The 23286-nt window shown below is 31.7% G+C and overlaps 1 protein-coding gene across 2 annotated transcripts in view; it reads right to left on the minus strand.

The window, feature by feature from the left end:
- Positions 1-23286, minus strand: part of FSTL5 (follistatin like 5) — a 723315-nt gene that overhangs the window by 86815 nt on the left and 613214 nt on the right. For both annotated transcript variants that reach the window (XM_032863481.1, XM_032863472.1), the window contains exons 11-12: positions 19448-19474; positions 9306-9424 (exon numbers count right to left, since the gene is read on the minus strand). In XM_032863481.1, coding sequence (XP_032719372.1) covers positions 9306-9424; positions 19448-19474 — 146 coding nt within the window. The remainder of the gene's footprint in view (positions 1-9305; positions 9425-19447; positions 19475-23286) is intronic.

Here is a 23286-nt window from a genome sequence, read left to right on the forward strand (position 1 = left end):
CATCAGAATATCTATACTGAATAACATTACACTTTACCTTTTAGGTGAGTATTCTTTTAAAAATTATTAAAAATTAAATTAAAAAATAATGTAAAATTAAAAATTAAAAAATTAAAAAAATAAATTAAAAAACTATTGAAATTATTTTAATATGATTTATATTATTTACTGTTTAATTATTATTGCAAATGACCTTATAGTCTAAAATACTGACCAAATAATTTATACACCTATGTATTTTATTATGTTTGTATCCATTAAATAAAAGCCATGAAAACAGACACATTTTAAAGCATATTTTGCAAATGTTTAGAAATAAATTTTATGTTAAAAAATAACTACCTTCATTATAAGTAAGAAAATACAAACTAAAGGTACATTTTCTTTGTCCTTTCTCTTTGAAACTAAATCTTTACTTATTATATTGCCCACAGAATTGTATTTTGTGTTGTCTCTTTCTTACTGATGAATTAGATAGGAGTTCTGCCACACTATCAGTTTTAGAAACTTTCTTGAGTAATAACATGAAAACCATATTGAGAATTCACAAAAAATGCCTCTGCAATTTAGTTCAATGCAAATCCCCTAAAATGTATACGGATTATTTAAGCAGATCTGCTATTATTTTATTCTACCTTTAAGTTTTCCAAATAATTTCATAGGTAAGATATCAGTAATAAAATACATTTTTAAGAAATTATATTACTAGATAAGTATATGCTGAACATTACACATTAAACAGCTACTTCTTTTTAAATGAAGTCCAGTAGATACACTATGTTACACTAGCATCAGGTGCACAGTGCAGTGACTTGAAATTTTCCTACATTATGCTGTGTTCACCGCAGGCGTAGCTACCCTCCGTCAGCTACAACACTCTTCCAATACCATTGACTGTATTCCCTGTGCTTCACCTTTTATCCCTGTGACCTTCTCATTAAAAGTTACTATTCTTCAATGAAAATGATACTAGTATGTAGATTTTTAAATATGCTAAGCTCATTTTCTTCTGCCCTTATCATAGGGAGTACATTTTTCATCTCAAAATTGAGGTGAGGTAGAAGTGACCCTTAGGGTCTTTTTCTAAATGGAAGAAATAACACTGAAGACAGAGTAGTGAATGGATCCAGTTTCTGAAATAAGAAACATTTTAGTGGTGTTTTTGGGCAGCTTAGACTGCTAGTAGTTGTGTCACTGGATAGTGGCTTGTGTTCCATTTTCTTTAGCACTTCACAGATGAGATTTCAAAAGGGAAGGGAAAGATTGCTATGTTGTTTGGCAAGTCCAAGATGAACTTTAGGTTTTGTCTTTAATTTACTGTGTGTCCTCTAAAACTGTTTAAATAAAATTTTAAAGACAAATTACTAAAATATAAAAAAAGGAGTTTTAATGGGTAATGCATTACTATCTTAAATAGTTAAGAGAGAAACAATAATTTTGAAGTTTAAGTTTTCTTATCTTTTTATTCTTGTTATATAGTTGTATCTCCAGTTTTCATCTGAGAAACATATAAGATCATTATATGAGAAGTATATGGAAATATGCAAAATTGTCATTTTAAATACTTTCAGCAATACTTTTTTTTTTTTTAAAGCAATTCAAACAGTTAATAAGGTACACTTGAGGGAATTAATTTGCTGTTGTTTTTCTTTCTACACCACCTCTTAAATTGTGCAAACTGAGATTTATGACCTATCTGAAATATGAAAATGATATTAAAGAAATGACCAGCCTTTGGTGTTAAATTGCAGTTTTGACTACTATGTATGAAATATAAAATACAAACAATAAGAAATAAAACAATAAGAAAAAAATATAAAATACAAGCAATAAGAAATCAAGCAACAGCTTGGAAAATTAAAGTTACATAGAAATTTTAGGAAATTTCAAGAAAAACAAGGACAAAGATTTAAATAAATCATTAAAACTACAAATCTAATTCCCAAAGCATTAAAATTATTACATAATTGTCAAAATATTTAGAAAGAGGAAAAGTTAGGAAATGCATAAGCAAAATTATTATCGTCCATAAAGAAACACCAATGGAAAATATAATTCAAGAGCTATCACTACTGAGCATAATCTTTAAAGTGAATAAATGTAAAGTAATAAATGTAATTAATTGCACACAGTGGGACTGGAATAGAGAGACATGAAGAAAGAAACTAGTAATTTTTATCTATGCTTTTTTGCATTATTTTATCATGCAAATCTATTACTTTGGAAAAAGTAATCGGTACTTTTGTTGTGAGTAAAACTAAATCTTAGACCAGAACTGTAGTTTAAGATTTATATAAGATAAATTGATGTGATTTTATAAATTTCAAGTAAAAAGTTTTCATGTGTAAGGACGTCTGAATGAATAATTTTTATAAGTTAAACTTCAATTTTATCCTTAAGAAATTTACATTGAAAATTCTAAATTACTATGAACATATTTCTTTCTGAAGTGCATAGAATGTACTTGTATGTGTATAGTGAGTCCTTATTCCTCATGTTAAAAACAAAAAATGTTTCAAAATGACAAAAGATTGCCTAAGACATATGCACCATTCTGGTCATAATTATCTAAATTACTTGGCTGGTTCTCATTAATAATTCTTGAAGAAGACTTAATCTGCTTTCTTACATAAAATCACCTGTTACTCAAATCCATTAACATGGCTGTTGCACAATTCACATGTTTCCCATTGTTCTTCTCCCAACGTCAGGCTTACATACTTATAGACTGTAAGAAGCACAATGTAAGAATTTTATGTATGTATGTATGTATGTATGTATTTTAAGATTTTATTTATTTATTTGACACTGAGAGATCACAAGTAGGCAGAGAGACAGGCAGAGAGAAAGGGGGTAGCAGGCTCCCCGCTGAGCAGAGAGCCCAATGCGGGGGCTCGATCCCAGGACCCTGAGACCATGACCTGAGCCAAAGGCAGAGCCTTAACCTGCTGAGCCATCCAGGCACCCCATAATGTAAGAATTTTAAAACACTAGATTTTTAATCCACAATCTTAAGGCCTCTTCAAGCTTAGGGCTTCAAAGACCGATGTCATAAATTTTATTTCTCTCAACACCCACTGACTAATCTACTGAGAAACAGGTAGTTTACACTACTCTTTAGGAAGTTCTTTGCAGGACATCACTGCAACCACTAAGGGACAAAAGCTTAAATCTTTATCATTCTAAACTCTTTTTAAGATAAGCCTTGGTAGAATAAAGGCCCACTGAGAAAAGAGTAAGTGGGGAAACACTCCTCTCTGAAATGTACAGTAGGCATTGAATTCAAAAGCTTGTTCAGTGGCTTCCTGAGGAAATGGTCTGTGTCATTTAAAGGGACTGCTTTTTTGTTTGTTTGTTTTGTTTTGTTTTAAGATTTTATTTATTTATTAGAGAGATTGAGACTGAGATCACAAGTAGGCAGAGGGGCAGGGAGAAGCAGGCTCCCCGCTGAGCAGAGAGTCCAATGCAGAGCTCCATCACAGGACCCTGAGATCATGACCTGAGCTGAAGGCAGAGGCTTAACCCACTGAGCCACCCAGGTGCTCCTAAAGGGACTGGGGTTTTAACCAATATTTTTGTGGACAGAGTTTGGAGAAATGGTAATTGGATAAGAAACAGAATGAAATGCTGAAAAGGGAAATGTGGAAGGATAAGTAAGGGAATGGTTGAATGCCCAGAAAGCTGTAGTGCTTGAGGTAAGGGAGAGAACCAAGAGAGAAAGAAATGTGCACTGTTGTGTTTGCCTATTTCTAATTTCAGCTTCAATTTCTTGATATCTAAGTATTCTGAACACTGTACATAATCTGTTCCTAAGGACGAATTCCATTCTAATAGAGTTCTAGTAGTATTTATTTATAAAAGTAAAGTAATTTTCATATGTGGGAATTCCAAACCTAGAAAATAGACATTTTAGAGGTGATTCACATCAGACTTCCTATAGAAAGTACGTTCCCCTGCAGTTCAGCACCATTGAAATCACCATTAAAACTAGTAATAAAACTTTCATGTCTCCAAATATAAGACCTGTGCACGATAAGATACATGGAATTGTCATTTAAGCTCTTCTAGTACACATGAAAAAATAAAGAGCACTGTAGTATATGTGAAGAACAACAGCTAGAGCTCTAATAAGCAAACACAGAAGGAATGGAATTAAAAAATATTAAAAAAAAAGAATAGTAGTTAAAGATGATAAATAGGTGAAAACTAGAGGAGCAGAAGAGAGTCATCTTGGAAAAGCCCGTCATCCTGAGTCTGTAATTTAAACATTTTTTCAACCCTTTTCAGTTTGCCTTCTGAATTCATAAGTCTGGGAGAGAAATTCTATTTGCTTGAAGTTCATACTGTAGGGGACAAGATGAAATCATGTGTACAACTAGGATAAATATAGCAAGAGTCTTATCTAGTAAGGCTATATAACAAAAAAGAAAAAAAAGTGATGAAAGTATAACTAAATCATGTTGCATGAATCCTCACCAACTCACTATCAAAAGCTGAAATCCGATGTAATCTGACATTGCACAAAAATTGAGTTTTTATTTAAAGCAAGCAAATAGCATCTTCTGAGAGGTTTGATGGAAAATTCTATATTCTAAGTATTTCAGTTTTTATCTAAATGTCACTAACTAATGAGTTATAGTGGAAATTGCATTGCCATTTTCTTCATATCAACAACGACTTTGAAAAATATTATATTCATGTTTAATCGTTTCATGGGAAAAAATAATTTCAATAGACTCATTTCCGCTACTCTCGCTCAAGAGATTTTCTAAATTGCAAGGAAATAGTTTTTTTTTTTTTCCTGTAATAGAACTCCAAACTATCTTATACAGTATATCTGTACAGTACATTTTGACTATGTGATCCTGAATTAAATAGACACATGAGGGGGACGCCTGGGTGGCTCAGTGGGTTAAATCTCTGCCTTCGGCTCAGGTCATCATCCCAGGGTCCTGGGATGGAGCTCCGTATCAGGCTCTCTGCTCAGCAGGGAGCCTGCTTCCCCCTTCTCTCTGCCTGCCTCTCTGCCTACTTGTGATCTCTGCCTGTCAAATAAATAAATAAAATCTTAAAAAAAAAAATAGACACATGAGGTCATATTTACCCTGAACAATTTATTGGTAAATTATTCTATGGAACAATTTTCACAAACACATAAGAAGAACATTGTTTTGTGGGAATTGTAAAGTAAGGAATGATATTAAGGTGAGGAAGAAATTAGACATATATATGTTTAAACTTCGAGAATGCATAGAAGAATGAAGGCTCTAAGCAATGGAATTTTCATTAAATTCATTTAACAAACATTGTTTGACTATCTGCCATGTGTAAGGCACTGTACGCAACATGTTGAGAATACAAACATGAATTAAATTGGCCCTTGACCAAAAGCGATAGTAAGATGTGACGGTTAACTTTATATATTAACTAGGCTACGACTAGGCTATGGTGCTCTATTGTTTGGGCAAGCACCAGTCAAGATGTTGCTGTGAGGTTGTTTAGAGGTGATTAACATAATTGTTCTTTACAAAACAGATCATCTTCCATAATATGAGTGGACCTCATCAATAGATTAAAGGCCTTAATATTTAAGAATGAGTTTTCCCAAAGACAAAGGAATTCTTCCTAAAGATTTCCACACAGAAATCTGCTTGTTTCCAGTCTGCCTACAGATTGCTAATTCAAGGCTTCAATATGAGTTTGTGTCTGAATTTCCGGTCTATTTGCCTCATCTGTGGATTTCAGACTCCAGATTATAGCATCCACTCTTACCTGAATTTCCTGCTGGCTCTTCTCCCCTAGGGGTTTCAGACTTGCCACCCCACCCACCATCACCTGAGACAATTTCTCGTAATAAAAAAAATAGAGATAGAGACAGAGATAGATGGAGATGGGGATAAAGATAATGATAGATATATATACAGATATTAATTCTATTGGTTCTGTTTCTCTGGAGAAAAGTTTTCTCTTTACATAATACTCAAAAATTTCCTCAAGACATTATTTTATAATTAGAAATGTAAATCTAGAAATGTAACACCGGATAGCTTACACACTCTGAAATTGACATCTCTCTTGTGTTTAAACAGAAAATAAAATAGCTTCACATAAGAAATAATTATTTAGGAATAAAAAATAACAGAGAAATATGAAATAAAAGTTTACTTGCTGTAGTCTTTATTTCATATATATATGGACTATGTTAGTTACATGGGAAATATCTTTGTTGGTATTCATAGAATGTCTCTATAGTCTGCATTTAACAGTTATAAGTAGGACATAGTTTTAGTTAAGTCACAATTTTCAATATTATTCCTAATGCTTTAAAAATATATATTGGTCAGCTGAAATGAATTTATCTTGCAATTTCAACATCCAAGGCAATAGAAAGGCCATAACTTAAAGAACATACATTTGGGGCACCTGGTTAGCTCAGTCAGTTAAGCGGCCAACTTTTGATTTTGGCTCAGGTCATGATCTTAGTGTCATGAGCTTCAGACTCATTTTGGACTCTGCCTTCAGTGGGGAGTCTGCTTGAAGATGCTCTCCCTCTCCCTCTGCCCCTCTCACCATTTTGGTTGTCTCTCTCTCTCTCTCTAGAATAAATAAATCAGTCTTTAAAAAAATTAAAAAAGAAAACATTGATATTTGTTCTCAAAAGTACAAATCTGACGTTTCTTATTCATTTTGCTTATTCTTCCATTAGAATATTAACTTTTTTGCAAATTTTTGTTTTATATGACATAGGTAAGCTAACATATTTTCTTTCATTTTTGCATTACGCATTCTTAGCATAAACTCATATGTAGCATGAATATAAGGTTTCCATAGGCTATGACTTGGAAAATCTGATGCAATAAATTAGTTCTTCGTAACTATCCTGGCTTTGATACACTGTTGATGTACACTTGCAGATAAGGGGTTCTCAGGTTGAAGGAAATGAGTGAAGACTGCTATCATGGGGTTTGGTTTTCACTTCTTCAATTTTTAATTTTTAGAGAAAATCATCTATAATGTATATATGTATGTATGTAATTTCTCACTATATATAGCCAGATATATAGAGATAGATAGATATACATAATCCTATGTAATGTCTACTTTAGTTGTTTTAGGAGAAGCCTATGTATTCAAAAGCTTTAAAGAAAGAGGAATTCAGGTAAGTCATCCCTATTGTCCAGACATGTCACAGTGTCACATCAAGTTTTTCTTGCTTTTTCAGCTTTAGATTCCAAATAGTTAAATTGACTCAACCAGAGCCATCAAGAAATGTTCTGAAAAAGCACATTCTTCACCATTTGCATTGAACCAAATTACATAGCATTTGTTATTACAATAACAACTCTGGAATTGCAGAGTACTGGTTAATGGTTTAATTCCAGAGTACTGGTTAAGGTTTAATTCCAGTACTCTGGAAGAAAATTCTTTGTCTTTAAACTCGCAAATCAAATTCATGAGGTGACAGTTTTTTTATGAATAATATGGGTTTCACAGATTATCTTATTAGTTAGTAACTGAAGTTTCAAGCTCTGTGATACGACCAACACATCTGTGTCAGCTATAAAACTGCTGGTCCTGTAAGACCCAGAGATATATTCTCCTACAAAATTATTTTACTTTGATTCAAATCATTTTGATGCTACATTTCCTATATCTGTGAATGAGCCCAGATTTTTCATCCATAATGCTTTTATGAAAATATGAATGTGGTACAAAATTGTATGATTTGCTTTATCACAAGCAAATATTTATATTTTCATATATACATTTATTTATTTACATACACATATGTACTTTATTCAAGATGGTCTCAGTTATATGATTATAAAACAAAACAAAATTATATGTACAATTTAAAATATTATGACTTATTAAACCATAACTTAGCAAAAATGATAATAATTCCATTTAGCAATTTATATTATAACAAATATTTTAAATTAAAAATGGTTTCATTTGTTTTTATTTTATTATTTTATTTTATTTTATTTTATTTTATCTTAAAGATTTGTTTATTTAAGAGACAGTGAGAGAGAGCACATGAGCGTACATCAGCATGGGGAGGGGCAGAGGGCGAGAACCTTCAAGCAGACTTCCTGCTTAGTGAAGAGCCCAGCATGGGGCTCCATCTCATGACCCATGAGATCATGACTGCGAAAAACAAGAGTTGGATGCTTAACTGACTGAGCCACCCATGCACCCCAAAATGGTTTCATTTCTTTTAAACAATCATAGACATATTGAGTTAAATTATTTCCTTTATTTCAAGTGAGAGGTCTTTTTGCTATAAAATATCTGGAGGGTAGCTGGACTATCTTATTTCACCCATATACTTTTTTTCTTCTTATTTTAGGGCATAGATTTAAGGTATAAATTGTTGTCTCCATCTAACAATATACAACAGTGGCTAGGTTGAAAATAGGACTTCAAAGTAAGAAATCTAAATAATGACATTAAATATTTATTTTACTCATATCTCATGGCCATACCAACCTTAAAAATGAGTAACAAGAGAGGGTCCATGATGAGGTCTACTAATACCCTATCTTATATTGGGTGTTTGGTGCATTTCCAAATGTGTATGGGAACACATAAATAACACAGATGATTTAATATTACATATTTTGGTGTATACATGTTTATGTGGAGAGATACATATAGTTATGATAATATAAAAATAATTATAATTTATTATTATCTTATTAAAATATAGTCTCTATATAATCTATATAATCAATACCCATTTTGTTAAATATCATTTTATTTTTTGAATTCGTACCAATATTTTACAGAAAAAAAATCTTTCTGGATGGGTAAGGTACACATAAATAAATTTAAAAAACTAGTTTTGTATATAAATCTAAAGTATTCATTCCATTGAGACCTCATAAAAATGAGATGAAAAATAAAAAGAAATCTATCTTTATAAAGCAACTAATAGACCTCCAATTTCCCATCAGATTATTTGCATGCTATTTTCTTTCATTTTGTTAAAGTAACCATTGCCTACCAAAATGTAAAACATCCTATATTAAGGAGTAGGTAAACTTACTACACTGTGTTCATCCTACGTATTTCACTTCTATTGTCTTTCTTTAATTAGAACAAGTAATTAGGAATCCACAACATATCACTTTTCTTCCTCAAATATTAAACTTGCATAGAATAACAGCCCTTATCCCAGTTTTAATATTCTCCTCCCCAAACATCTCATATATGCATGGATTTCCTTGTGTTTCTGAAATGTAATTCTACTTAACAAAAACTGCCCCATAAAACTGCAAAGGAAGTTTTTAAATACTTGCCTGAAATCCAAGGAGCTTTTCACTAGGCTTAATGTGCCTCTGAAATTCACATTCTATGGGTTGTATCACTTTGATTCCATCTTCATAAAAAACATAGAACATGTTTCCAATTCCCAGACCTTAGGAATAAAAACACATTCAAAAGTTCAAAATAAAATTATCAGAAATCTTTACAACCCAAACTCAGTGTTCCTCATAATACCAGCAGAAGATCGATTTGTAAAGTTGTGTAATGTTAATAAAGCAAACCATATGAAGCCTTTACTGTACACCAAAGCAACTTTCTGATATTATGCAGATATTCTACTTTATTCTCCCTAATCTGCAATTCAGTGATTTCTTTAATATAATTCAATAAATATTTCAGATAAAAATGAAAATAATAAACTCTCTGATACATAAATTATGTCTGAGACCATCCCCCACTTAATTTAAGTGTTGACTAAGGAATAAAAATATTTTTTGAAGAATTATATTTACTGTATATTTTTTTAAAGATTTTATTTATTTATTTGGCAGACAAAGATCACAAGTAGGCAGAGAGGCAGGTAGAGAGAGAGAGGAGGAAGCAGGCTCTGTGCTGAGCAGAGAGCCCGATGTGGGGCTTGATCCCAGAACCCTGGGACCATGACCCGAGCTGAAGGCAGATGCTTTAACCCACTGAGCCACCCAGGCGCCCCTATTTACTGTATATTTTTATTAGAGTTCCTTAGGGAAAATAAATTTTCACTTCTTGTAGAAATATAGTTTACATAAAGACTGTTAAAAATAAAAAGACAAGCCCTCCAGATTTTGAAGAATATATATTTTCCAAAATAGCTTTTGTAAATATAATCCTACATAGAGGTCTTATATTTCAGTTTTATACCAACAAAGTTTAGGATCCATTTCTATACTTTAAAACTTGAATTAATTTATGGTCTTAGAAAAATCTGAATGAATGATTTAAATTATACTTCTAATTTTGTTCACACTACAAATCTGGGTGTATGGTATCTCAGAAATTCATCTCACTTACTTTTTCAAGCCACACGTAATGGGTGCAGGCTGCTATAAATTTGACACCTGGAATGCAGTTGGTGTTAACTGATGCCTGCACCTGGGGATCTTCACTTATTCCACCTGTTTTCTATGTCTCTTCTGGTTCTACTTTGTTACAACATGGCCAGACCTAAGTGCATCCAGTCCCTTCCTTTTCTGATCCTCACTTGATCCTTTGCCCAGCGGTACTGGTTTGTACAATCATATTTGTTCAGTCTAACTATAGTATACACAATTGAATGATAGCATGTGTTCTTTAAAAGATAAGTAGTGGTATTCAAATCTTGGTAGTTTGAAAAGCCGAACCATTGCTGCTTAAAAGGTTTAAATTCTGAAAATTCAATAAAAAGAAATAATTCACTTAAATACAAAAAATTCCCCAATTTTCCCCAAGTATGATTTTCATTTTGATTGATAATACCTGCAAGGTTTATTAAGTCAACCCTGAGGACCATGATAAAGGTGTACTGATTCATAAAAATATTTGATTATTCAATTTAAACCATATTTATTCTTATTAAATATGTACCTAGTTAACACAAAAGTCTCCAATTTTGTCCATTGAGTCATATATCTATCTATATTTATGAATTAGAGGGAAATGTATTTAAGCATAATTATGACTTTGTTGATGTTTATACATAGTGGTTATAATTTTCTTTTAGCACATGAAATTATTTCCATCTAATATGCTTATGCGTTTTAAGTGACTCCAGATTGTTTTGACACATCTTATTGTTTTATAAATATTCTATAGTACTCATAGTTTAAAACATGCAATCTTTATCAGTTAATTACATAATATAGTTCCAGGGAGCACTACATTATGATGGAATATTCCTGAACAATAGAAGTGGCAAAAACAAATTCAAGTCATATTTTTCAAAAAAATAATTTTAGTAGTTGTCAGCTCTTATTTATTATTATAATTATGCATCAAGGAATGTAAGTTCTATCCCAAAGGATAAAACTTTTAAAATGTCAGTTTTTATTCAAAAACAATTGATTCTTATCACCAAGCTTCCATGTCAACATTAACATAGGACTGACATGTGTTACATGTCAGTGACTCTCAATTTAACATTATTGGTTGTTGAAACTTGGGAACATGACCAAGTCTCAATGTGGTGCTAGTTTTCAGCTGTGCCAGTTACACACTATGTTTGATGATTATTACAAAGTTCCTAAAATTTTTAGTGAACATGACTCTCCCTTCCTTCAGCTGCTGCAAAATTTTGCTCCCCAATTAGGAATTCGAATGTGTTTGAACCTGACAAATACTCTAAGTCCAGACTTTTTGCAGTCTGGTGAAATTTCTGCCCTTATTCAAATGGATACTTTCATTATGTTATTTACCATAATATGTACAAACTACAGTCAGTGGGATTCCACTGCATGGTTTCACTGATGAAATTTCTGAGCTGTATTTTCCTCTAAAACCCATTTAATCCATCCAAATCATTTGTTCAAATCTGGTTTATTTTCTTACTTTTTATATGAGTTACACATTCAGCATTTTTATGAAGCATGAACTACTTTCCAGATTACAGGTTATTGAAGAAATACAGATTTCATTACATAAGGTTTACTTTGTTTTTGAACCTTATTTTTTCCAGTGGAAATATAGTTTTTCAGTGTTGATGAATAGTAATGACAACAAAACATCATGTCTAAATATATTAGGTAAAATAATAATTATAAAATAAGTAACTATTTTTAGTCAATCTGCTATGAATTAAAATTTTATGTATACCCTTAGAGCCATCTATGAGTTCCTCATCTCTCTACCCACAAGACACATGTTTACACTTTTTTTTTTTTTTTTTGGCTAGGGAGTTTTTTTTTTTTTTTAAGATTTTATTTATTCATTTGAGAAAGAGAGAAAAAATAAGCATGAACAGGGGAAGGGAAAGGGCAGAGGGAGAAGTAGACTCCCCTCTGAGCAGGGAGCCCATAGGGGGGCCTGGATGTTGGAACCCTGGGATCATGACCTGAGCCAAAGGCAGATACTTAACTGACTGAGCCACACAGGTACCCCTTGGCTAGAGAGATTTTTTAAATCAAGTTTTCTGTTGGTTTTAGCAGCAGAATTTGTGATCTGAATATATGCTACAAAAGTGCTTCTTTTTAAATTTACTGCTATATAAATAATTACATTGGGCACAGAATAATATAAATTACCTGATAATGAAATTGTTGGAAATTAAAGACACATGTAGATTTTCATTTGGAGCATTCATTAACTTTACTTACAAACAAAATAATAATGTCTTTGTGTATGCTCACTATAACTGTTACGTTCCCATGTCTGAACTTTTTTTTTTTTTTTTAATGGGAGAATGTTACATAGAGATAAACTCCATTCTCTGGGTTCGAACAGCTCAGAGGCCAATCATGGCTCTAGAACTTTGTTGTACCATGGGAAAGTTATTCAGTCTATGTCATAATTTCCCCATCACAAGTTTGGAGTTAATAATTATATCATACAGCTATTGTAAGAATCAAATTTGATGGAGAAAGTAAAACATTTAGCAGAGTGACTGGCACATAGTAAAATTTTCAAAAAATGGTACTGTCACTATTTTTATGACTGACATTATCTTTCCTTTTAAACATTAGTAGAAAAAAAAATGATGTAATGGTATATAACCAGATTTTGGTTTCTGTTTCCACGTTTTCCTCAAATCTATACTGTGAGATACATTGCTACATTTCAGTTTTCTATGATCTTTTTTTTTCTATGATTCAGTTTTCTATTGCCACATTTCATATTCTATGAATCTATGAGCCTGCTAAAAGATCAACTTGATGTTTATAAAAAAATAAATTAAAAAAAAAGATCAGTTGGGATGCCTGGGTGGCTCAGTTGGTTGGACGACTGCCTTCGGCTCAGGTCATGATCCCGGAGTCCCGGGGATCGAGTCCCACATCGGGCTCCCAGCTCCATGGGGAGTCTGCTTCTCCCTCTGACCTTCTCCTCGCTCATGTTCTCTCTCACTGTCTCTCTCTCAAATAAATAAATAAAATCTTAAAAAAAAAAAAAGATCAGTTTCATATCCTAGTAGGCAATTCTCATAGTTGATCCTTTCAGAGGGTCTGCAAAGTCAAAACAATTTTCATGATAATACTAAGGTGTCATTTGCATTTTTCTCTTTCATTCTCACAAATTAGATTCTTCCAAATGTAGAGTATACCTTTGACAGGCTACATGACATATGATGTAATGAGTGATATCACAACAATTCATTGAATAAGCAGATACAGGCATCCAGCATCTTCTATTCAATCAGACATTAAAAAGATTTTCAAAATACAAAACAATGTGAATCTCTTCATTTAAAAAAATATATAGCTTGAAAACTGTGCTATTTATGGGTACTTATAAATGAATTTATTATGGTTATTTTCAATGAATTAATAAATAAATATCTGTAATTTTTACTTTTATTTTTAATATGGTAAATATAGGTAAACAAATAAACAAACAAATAAACAAAAACTTTCAAGTTCTCAGTAATTTTGAAGAATGCAGAGGGGTTCTGAGTCCCAAAAAGTTTAATAACCATGTAGGTTTCAATTACAGTTCTCTCCTTATTCATGCATTGTATTGCAGGATATTACAAAAGTTCCTGGCTTCAGTTAAAAGCTTCACCACTCTCATCACAGTAAGAATCAGCAATATGTGCTGCCTCTAGTTTCTTTTTTCATCGCCGTTGAAGACAGACACACGTACTTTGTCTTTTCCAGGTCGATTGTTAATCTAATGGAGTATAGTGGCTCCAGAAAGTGATCCATAATTTGTTTGTTCCTTGTGAGCTTTCTTTTTGCTTTGTTTTTCTTTCTCTACAGAGAAAGAATGCAAGCAAGAATTACTTGCAGTCTTGTAAGAGGGAAGTATTTCCCAGAGGATTTTCTAATCAATACTGAACGTTTAAATATGTGAAATGGTCTGAGAAAAATGTATGTAATGCACATGTCTGTCTCAATCCGTTAGGACAGTTGTTCATGAATAACAGCATATTGTGATAATGCAATGATGTTATATTTTCTATTTAGCACATATATTACATAATTTGTATTAGTGATGAAAGTCGGTTAATTTCTGATTACTGGATGGACAACAATAACAAAAGAAAGTTAATAATATATTTTGTGGTGATGTTTGTCTTCCTCTGATCTAAATTGCTATTGATTTAAGATTTAAGTTGTGGTCAAGAGCAAAGTATAATCATATGATGCAGTGATTTGGTAATCAGTCAAAGATAATTCAATAAATTTTAGTCTTATAAAGTCCTTTGTTAGTTGATTTTATTCTTTTCACTTTTAAGAGATCCTAAACTCATTTTTTTTTGAAATCTGGAAAAAAAATATCTCTTTTTCTAGCTAAAGAAAAATGTAGGCAAAAGTAGATAGACAATCCATATTGCGTTTCTCATCTTGAATAATTTAGCAGAGGAAATATTGTTGGTTAATGAATATCCCCATGTTTTGTATCTTTGTCTTTACACACAAAGTAGCATCATTCCACTGCACCTCAATAAGATCTTTATATTATGTTCAACTAAAATAAAACTTACTATTTCATTCTTGCTAGAAAGTGAATGGTTGTCTCAAGCTCTTTACTAGCTGCTATTAATCCAGAAATTGGGTACTATTTGCCTGGTCAGAGTGATATTACCTAAAACCAGTCCTTTTGAGTCAGTATACCACTTCCTGAACTTCCAAAGATATGCTGAAAAAGCTGAATGCAAATCTGCATTGTTAATTTCACATTTAACAAATAACATAGCAAAGGTTATAACATAATAGAGTATTTGTGCTATATAATTAATGTTAGATGGAATCCTATATAAAATTATATATGTATTCATATGTGTATGTATGTATGTATGTATAGATCTAACATGTATATATACATATTTATGTGCATGTATATGCACACATATCTGCAAATGTGTATCTCTTGCCAGATCACAATTTTGATTTGAAAATTGTTTTAATGGAAGAATATAGAAAACTAAAAATGTTAGGTTGATGTTATTATTTAAAGCAATGAGAGCGGACTGGCTAATGAAAATACCAAGAACTTGATTACGATTTAATTGGCATCATATACTGACCATTAGAAGGCATGGTCTCTACCTCTCCAGAATGCTATAACTTTCTAAGTTTGATGCATTCAGAAACCTATGCTCTGAAAATTTCTTTTTTATTTTAAATAACTCATCAATATTACTGTGAGACAGTAATCTGGTCCTGAGAACCTCAGCATTATCTTTCTCTAAAAATAAGTTTATGAGAAACTTATGGAACTCACAAAGCTGGTATATATTAGTCCTAACCTCCCTTGCAATGTAGAATAGTCTGGCCAATGAAATGTGAATAATTTCAGGATGAAGAAGTTAAAAGATGACCTGCTTGCCATATCCCCTTTCCCTGACTTTGATGACATTATAGATCACAAAGTTAATCAGATTATGGTTTAATATGTACATCTTGTTTTAAGATTTCCCTGCAATTTCTATTTGCATTTTGTATTGGTAGGTGTAAATGAGCCTGACTAATATAATGTTTACCTCAATCATTTCTATATTTTCATGTGAATGGATTCGTAAATATTTACAAAGAATAGAAGAGGCATTCAATTTTTATAAACACAGAAATTTTTTTTTTTTGGCTTTCAAATCATTAGTCATAACCATCCAGGTTTTCCCAAAATAGACTTTATTCAATATTCATCCTAAAGATATTCATCAAAATAATTCCATGTTATAACAAATTTAGGAAATGTTATGCTATATAGTGAACCATCTTACATCTCTCCTTGGAAATGAATATTTAAAAGTTAAGATTAATTCATCAGTGAGTAAAATGGCTTAAAGTTCTTTAATTTGGTGTTTATCTAAATCAAAACATGTGTTATTAAGTTAGACCATATAACATATTCCTTAACTGTTGTCCACTAAATAAACTTTAAGATGTATTTCATTAGATTATATTTTATTACAAGATTATAAAAAATATTGTAGAAGGAAACCAAATAGTGGATCTTTTAATGTGTATTTTCAACTCATATAGTAAAATTAGTTATTAGTAAGAATGATTAAGATTTTAACTTACTAAATCAAAATTTTCTTTAAGGAAGATATTTCTATCTTTATAATTCCAGTATTTTCAAAGTGCTTTACATTTAAAGGGCTCTTTAAAATATTTGTCAATAAATAAGTGACATGTTTCCTTTCTTAACAATGTCTTTCCACACACCTGCAAACCACAATGATGACTAGAAAAGAACTGGAAGAACCCAGAGAAGTAGAGGACACTGTGTTTCAATCTTAAAAATCCATATGATTCCTAAGATAATACATATTAAATTCAGTAACATCGATTTAGATTACAAAATCCTGGCTAAGCTAGATTCTGATGCTCATGTTTAAAAAATAATTTTTCAGCTAAACAAAATTTCATGGTTTTAATACTTGCATATAAGTACAATGGCATTATAAGAGGTTTATAATTTTTAACTCTCTTTCCAAGATTTATCTTAGAATGTCTGAGATTGGGATGCCACTGCTGGGATAAATTTCTCTTGGCCATGGTAAAGAGCGAAGCATGCAAACAGAAAATGTTATTATGGCAGAGATAAAAATAGATCTTGGAATTATGCAGTTCATCCTTGTTACTATTCTGTCTTTTAAAAGTAAAGGTAAAAAATTTTTGGAAACTTTAGTTAGCTATTAGTTTAATTACTTTTTATGAAATAATTGTATACACTGTTAAGATTTAGTGATTCCTCAAGCAGCTCTATTATCTCTGGCTACCATTACTATTATTATATGTAATCATTTCTAATTGTGATGCCTCGCCAATAAGTGTGGCATTGTAAAACAATAATTTACAGATGCCTATGAATCTAAATCAGGCATATTGTTTTCTCAAGTATATTATGTTAAATCTTGTTTATTCTAAGACACAACAAAAGACCCTGATGATAATTGCACAGGAAATAAAAGATTTAAAAACTTTACCCAAAGACATTCATTATATATGTCTTAAACTTATCTACAAAATATACTAAATAATGATTATTTCTTGAGGACATATTCTCTGTCAAACAAAGTTATGAAGAGTAAGCAAATCTTTAATTAATGGAGATGATGGAGAATAATTATTGAGAGTATACATGTTGAAAAAACTAACAGAAGAAAATATTAAATAGATAAAAATAGTTTCATGTAATGAATCTCAGGGTGATTCTAATTAATCTGGAGATCTCATATTTTTAAAGGTAGCCTGAATAATATATAATTATTACATATTAAAATTGTACAATAGTAATGTTCATAGTTATTATCAGTCAAATTACAAGAAAGCATTATTTTACATGCTTTAAGGACATTTACATATCACAATTTTATAAGGAGAGTGCCAGCTGTATTTTAAGCAATGTATTAGAAAATTCTGGCTCAGAGAAGTAAAATAACATATCGAATTTTTATCAGCAATTAACCAGCAAAGCCAGATCTGTGCTACCTGGTCTCTGATTACTTGGGTTTTTGTTCCTTTCATTACAATAGCATGAAATCAATTTTTAAAATGAGCAGAGATATATTTGTTTGATCTGAAGAGGGAAGAGAGTGTAAAGAAATGTTGTTTAACAGCTATATTAATGCTAGTTTTGCAATGACTACATCTGTATGTTCAAATGTGAAATATCTAAGTGGACTAAAATGAGAAGGCATAGTCAGGGCACCAGGGTGGCTCAGTGGGTTAAAGCCTCTGCTTTCAGCTTGGGTCATGATCCCAGAGTCCTGGGATCGAGCCCCTCATCGGGTTCTGGGCTCAGCAGGGAGACTGCTTCCCTTCCTCTCTCTCTGCCTGCCTCCCTGCCTACTTGTGATCTCTGTCTGTAAAATAAATAAATAAAATCTTTAAAAAAATAATAAAATGAGAAGGTATAGTCATATCAGAATGTCTTTAGTAAATCAGACTTTGAAGAAGCCTATACAAAGGATTTCAGAAGCAACAGATACCAAGGGGAGAAATGGTGGCATGCCTCATCATTGAGAACAAAACTGAGATGCCTCAATTCTCAAATTAGTTGAAGCTTATGAGACAGGACCCTCACAGGTGGCAGTGACTCCTGTTGATATGGGAAACTGTAATCAGGGAAGAAAAAGTTTATCTAGGATGGATTTTTTTTTTAAGTTTTTTTATTATTTATTTATTTGACAGACAGAGATCACAAGTAAGCAGAGAGAGAGAGAGGAGAAGCAGGCTCCTCACTGAGCAGAGAGCCCGATGTGGGACTCGATCCCAAGACCCTGGGATCATGACCTGAGCCGAAGGCAGAGGCTTTAACCCACTGAGCCACCCAGGCGCCCCTCTAGGATGGATTATGAGGCAATATTTTGATCCCTACTTGTCAGAACAGTAATGGCGACTTATTACGTTTTACTTCTAAAAATGTATCTAAAGTATGTGAGTGCCTGGTGAAACACATTCTCCCCAGTCTTCACAAATAAGAAAAAAAAAAAAATAATAAAAGGAAGTGGATACTGTTTATAGAATGTAGTCTATATTTAAGGAACTGGTAGCAGCCCTACTGAGTATAAATGACTATCCTTATTTTTAAGATAACCAAATTGAGACATAAAGAGGCCTCAGTTATACAGTGGTGGAGACTAGATTTGAAATTAAGTCCTTCAAGTTTACAACCCATTTTCTTAAATAATTTATTACCTTCCCTTGACAAGGCAATGGTTTTTAAAGTTTTATTATTTTTTTTCTAATCTAAATCAAGGTTTATTATGGAAGTTATGTTTAAGTTTGCTTTTATTTCTTTGACTTAATTTTAAATTCTTAAAAGCATTTCAATATATTATAATGTACTTTACTGATTATACATCAATAATAAATCTAACTGATAAAAAGTATTAAATATTTCTAATGGTATCAGGTCTAAAAAAGATCAATATACAATCAAACAAAAATATTGAGTCAACATAAAAATGAATAAGATAATTATTAAAACTGATATTCAACAAATCTACTAAAATTAGGCAAAATAATCACAATATAAAAATAATGGAATTTAGTACCTTCTTCTCTCCATAATATGTTAGCTACTGCAGCATGTTAAAGGAAAAGGAGAGAAAGAAAAATGAATAAATAGAGCTTCAATTGCATAATAATATAAATAGCTATTAAAGAGGTCACAATCCCTAGGATAGAACATGTACATAAAAGTGGTGATGGTGAATTCAACAAACTACTTTGAATTAATAAAACAACAAAATTCTGGTACTAGCTAATAATGCTCTTTTCATTTCTTAAAATTGCCAATTCTTAGGAATAAAGATTTTTGTTAATAAACAAAGAACATTTTATGTATCACTGGAAAGAATGGGATATTTAGTTTATGTTATTAAAATACATCTTTAGAACAAACACTAGTAGTTAAAACTATTTAAGACAATATTGTTAAAAGTTGTTAACTAAAAAGAATATTTTAAATTCTCAGTAATCACAATATGCAATATTCTTATACAATATGCAATATTCCTGAGCAAGAAGAGTTGTTTAAATAAAGGATTTTGAACACAGAACTTATTTTTAAGTAATATATGTTTTCATTTTTTAAACCAGACAATGAAATGCATCTAAATATATCTTGTGTAGTTCAATGCACAATAATGATTCATATTAAATTGATTCTGGACAATGGTTATATTAAATACTATGTAGAGATTAAATCAATAGAGTTAAAATATTGAGATAGAAATAAAGAAAAAAATACCAATTAGAAATATTCTCAGAGAAGTGTCTGCCTCCATTACTAATTCAAATTCACCCAAATTCTGTTTTCAAAGCAAAATAATATATCAAGAGAAAGTGTAATTGAAACAAAATCTCATCTAAGTATACCCTGAGTATTTTAACCATATTAAAGCACATCACTTTTTTTTTTTTTTAACTGAACCCCTGATGAATGAAACAGAGCCAAGTCTATAGTCCAAAGTTCCTAGTTGGAGGCTGAAGGCCCACATATCCAGTTTCAAAACCTGCTAAGCATTTAAAATATATTTTTTTGTAAAGTGACATTTATCCCTTCAAAACATTTTGTGGTGCTGTTCTTGTTGTCTACAGTGTTCTTGAAATGAATATGAAAATGATAGATCCTATTTGCTAGGAAAGGACACAGACCTCAGTTATCAGCAGTTAACCTCGGTCTGGAAGTAGATGATCCTGTTCCTAAAGTTTCATCAGAATGTCAATAGTAGTCACAGTGCCTACATCGTTCACTTCATCTCATCACAGGGGCATTTTATCATCTCACATCATCACAAGAAGAAAGGTAAGTACAGTACAATGAGAGAGAGAGAGAGTATATTCACATAACATTTATTATAGCATATTATTATAATTATTTTTATTAGTTATTATGGTCAATATTTTACAGTACCTAATTTATAAAATAAAATTTATCATAGGTATGTATGTATAAGAAAAAAAAAACAGCATATATGGAGTGTAGTACATAAGTAGTTTCATGTATCCACTGGGGGTCTTGGAACATATTCTCCGCCTGAGGGGGAACTACTATATTCAGAGAAATTTAAGTAATTGAGTATGTCTGAGAGAAAAACTGATAGAAGATGGGGTCAGAGAATTTTTCCATGAGTAGATTAAGAAAGTCTTTTGTACACAATGCAGAAGAAAGTAAATTTTCCTCTGTAGGTTCAGGAACGGCTGAGCCATGATTTCTCTCACTCTCTCTCTCTCTTTTTTTTTTTTTTTTTTTCTGTTTTATTAAAAAAAGAAATGCAACAGATATATGTTTCCTCATATCTCCAGTCATTTGCTTAGGGAATGAGCCACCTACTATGTGTCAGACATTGTATTCAGTGATACAATACACAGATTATGTAGGCCCATTCTCTCTGTTAATAGAGTTTATATTCTAATTGAGAAAAAAATATTATTCACCACACGACAGAGAAAAATTTTTAAATTACACAATTAATGGGTTATAAAAGAGAGGAACAGTACTGGGAATGCTTTTAGCAGGTGAATTAAACATAGAGCAGTACCAAAGGTGAAGGACACAAGATGAATTAGAGTGAACCAAGTGAGAATTGTAAGGATAGGTTTCTAGAGAGATGAAAAAGCCTGCACAAACCTTAGTGGTATACCAAAGCCCTGCCAGTTTAAAGGAGTTAAAGACAAAGATATTTTCAAGATAGGCAATCATTTATGGGAAAGTAGCAAAAAATACATAGTTTGTGATATTGACATCAAACAAGGTAAAATTCAAAGCACTTTATATTGAAATTAATATTATATAAACTAAAACCATCATATTAAAATATGAAGCAAAAGCTATTAGGACTGGATACAAATTGATAAATCCACAATCATATTTTATTTTGTTACCTTATCACTCTCAGTATTTGAAAAAGTAAAAGAAAAAAGACAAAGTTTAAATAATATAATTATTAAGACTGAATTAGTAGTTTCATAATGAGTGTTGTATTATACAAACAGAACATTGGACTACAAAAACATAAGTGTTTTTCAGATTTTCTGGAAAAATTTTCAAGAGTGGTCACAAAGTAAACTAGAAAATGAAAAGTCTTTCTCTATTTTGTAGGTATATTCTAATCAGCATCGTTTAAACATTTTCAGACAATAAAATAAATATGAAAATCCATGAAATGTGTTTAAACACACAAAATTCTTCCACAAATTATTTTTTAAAATCAAATATGGGGTACCTGGTTGGTGCAGTAGTTGATACCAAGTGATACTGAGCACTTTTTCATGTGTCTGTTCATTTGTATGTATTCTTTGGAAAAATGTCTGTTCATGCCTTCTGCCCATTCTTGATTCGGTTATTTGTTCTTTGGGTGTTGAATTTGATAAGTTCTTCAGAGGTTATGGATACCAGTCCTTTATTTGATATGTCACTTGCAAATATCTTCTCCCATTCTGTCAACTGTCTTTTGGTTTTGTCAATTGTTTCCTTTGCTATGCAAAAGTTTTTGTCTTGATGAAGTCCCAATATTTCATTTTTGCCTTTATTTCCCTTGCCTTTAGAAGCATGCCTAGTAAGAATTTGTTGCAGCTGAGGTCACAGAGGTTGCAGCCTGTATTTTCCTTTACAATTTTGATGGATTCCTGTCTCACATTTAGATCTTTAATCCATTTGAGTCCATTTTGTGTATGGTGTAAGAAAATGGTCTAGTTTCATTTTTTCTGCAAGTGGCTGTCCAATTTTCCCAGGACAATTTGTTGAAGAGACTGTCTTTTTACTATTGGATATTCTTTCCTGCTTTGTCAAAGATTACTTGACCATAGAGTTGAGGGTCCACTTTGGGTTCTCTATTCTGTTCCATTTATTGATGTGTTTTTGCCCCAGTACCATACTGTCTTGATAATTACAGCTTTGTAATAGAGCTTGAAATCTGGGATTGTGGTCACCAGCTTTGATTTTCTTTTTCAATATTCCTTTAGCTATCCAAGGTCTTTTCTAGTTCCATACAAGTTTTAGGATTATTTGTTCCAGCTCTGTGAGAAAAGCTGATGGTATTTTGATAAGGATTGCTTTGAATGTATAGAGTGCTCTAAGTAACATGGACATTTTCACAATATTTGCTCTTCCAATCCATAATCATGGAAAATTTTTCCATTTCTTTGTGTCTTCCACAATTCCTTTCAGGAGCATTCTATAATTTTCTGAGTAGAGTACCTTTGCCTCCTTGATTAGGTTTATTTCTTGGTATCTTAGAGGTTTTGGTGCAATTATAAATGGGATCAGCTCCTCAATTTTTCTTTCTTCTGTCTCATCATCAGTATATAGAAATTCAACTGATTTTGGTGCATTGATTTTATATCCTATCACCTTGGTGAATTATTGAATGAGTTCTTGCAATTTTGG

Source organism: Lontra canadensis, unplaced genomic scaffold (genome assembly GCF_010015895.1).
Source record: "Lontra canadensis isolate GAN:19392208 unplaced genomic scaffold, GSC_riverotter_1.0 scaffold1, whole genome shotgun sequence".
Taxonomy (NCBI): domain Eukaryota; kingdom Metazoa; phylum Chordata; class Mammalia; order Carnivora; family Mustelidae; genus Lontra; species Lontra canadensis.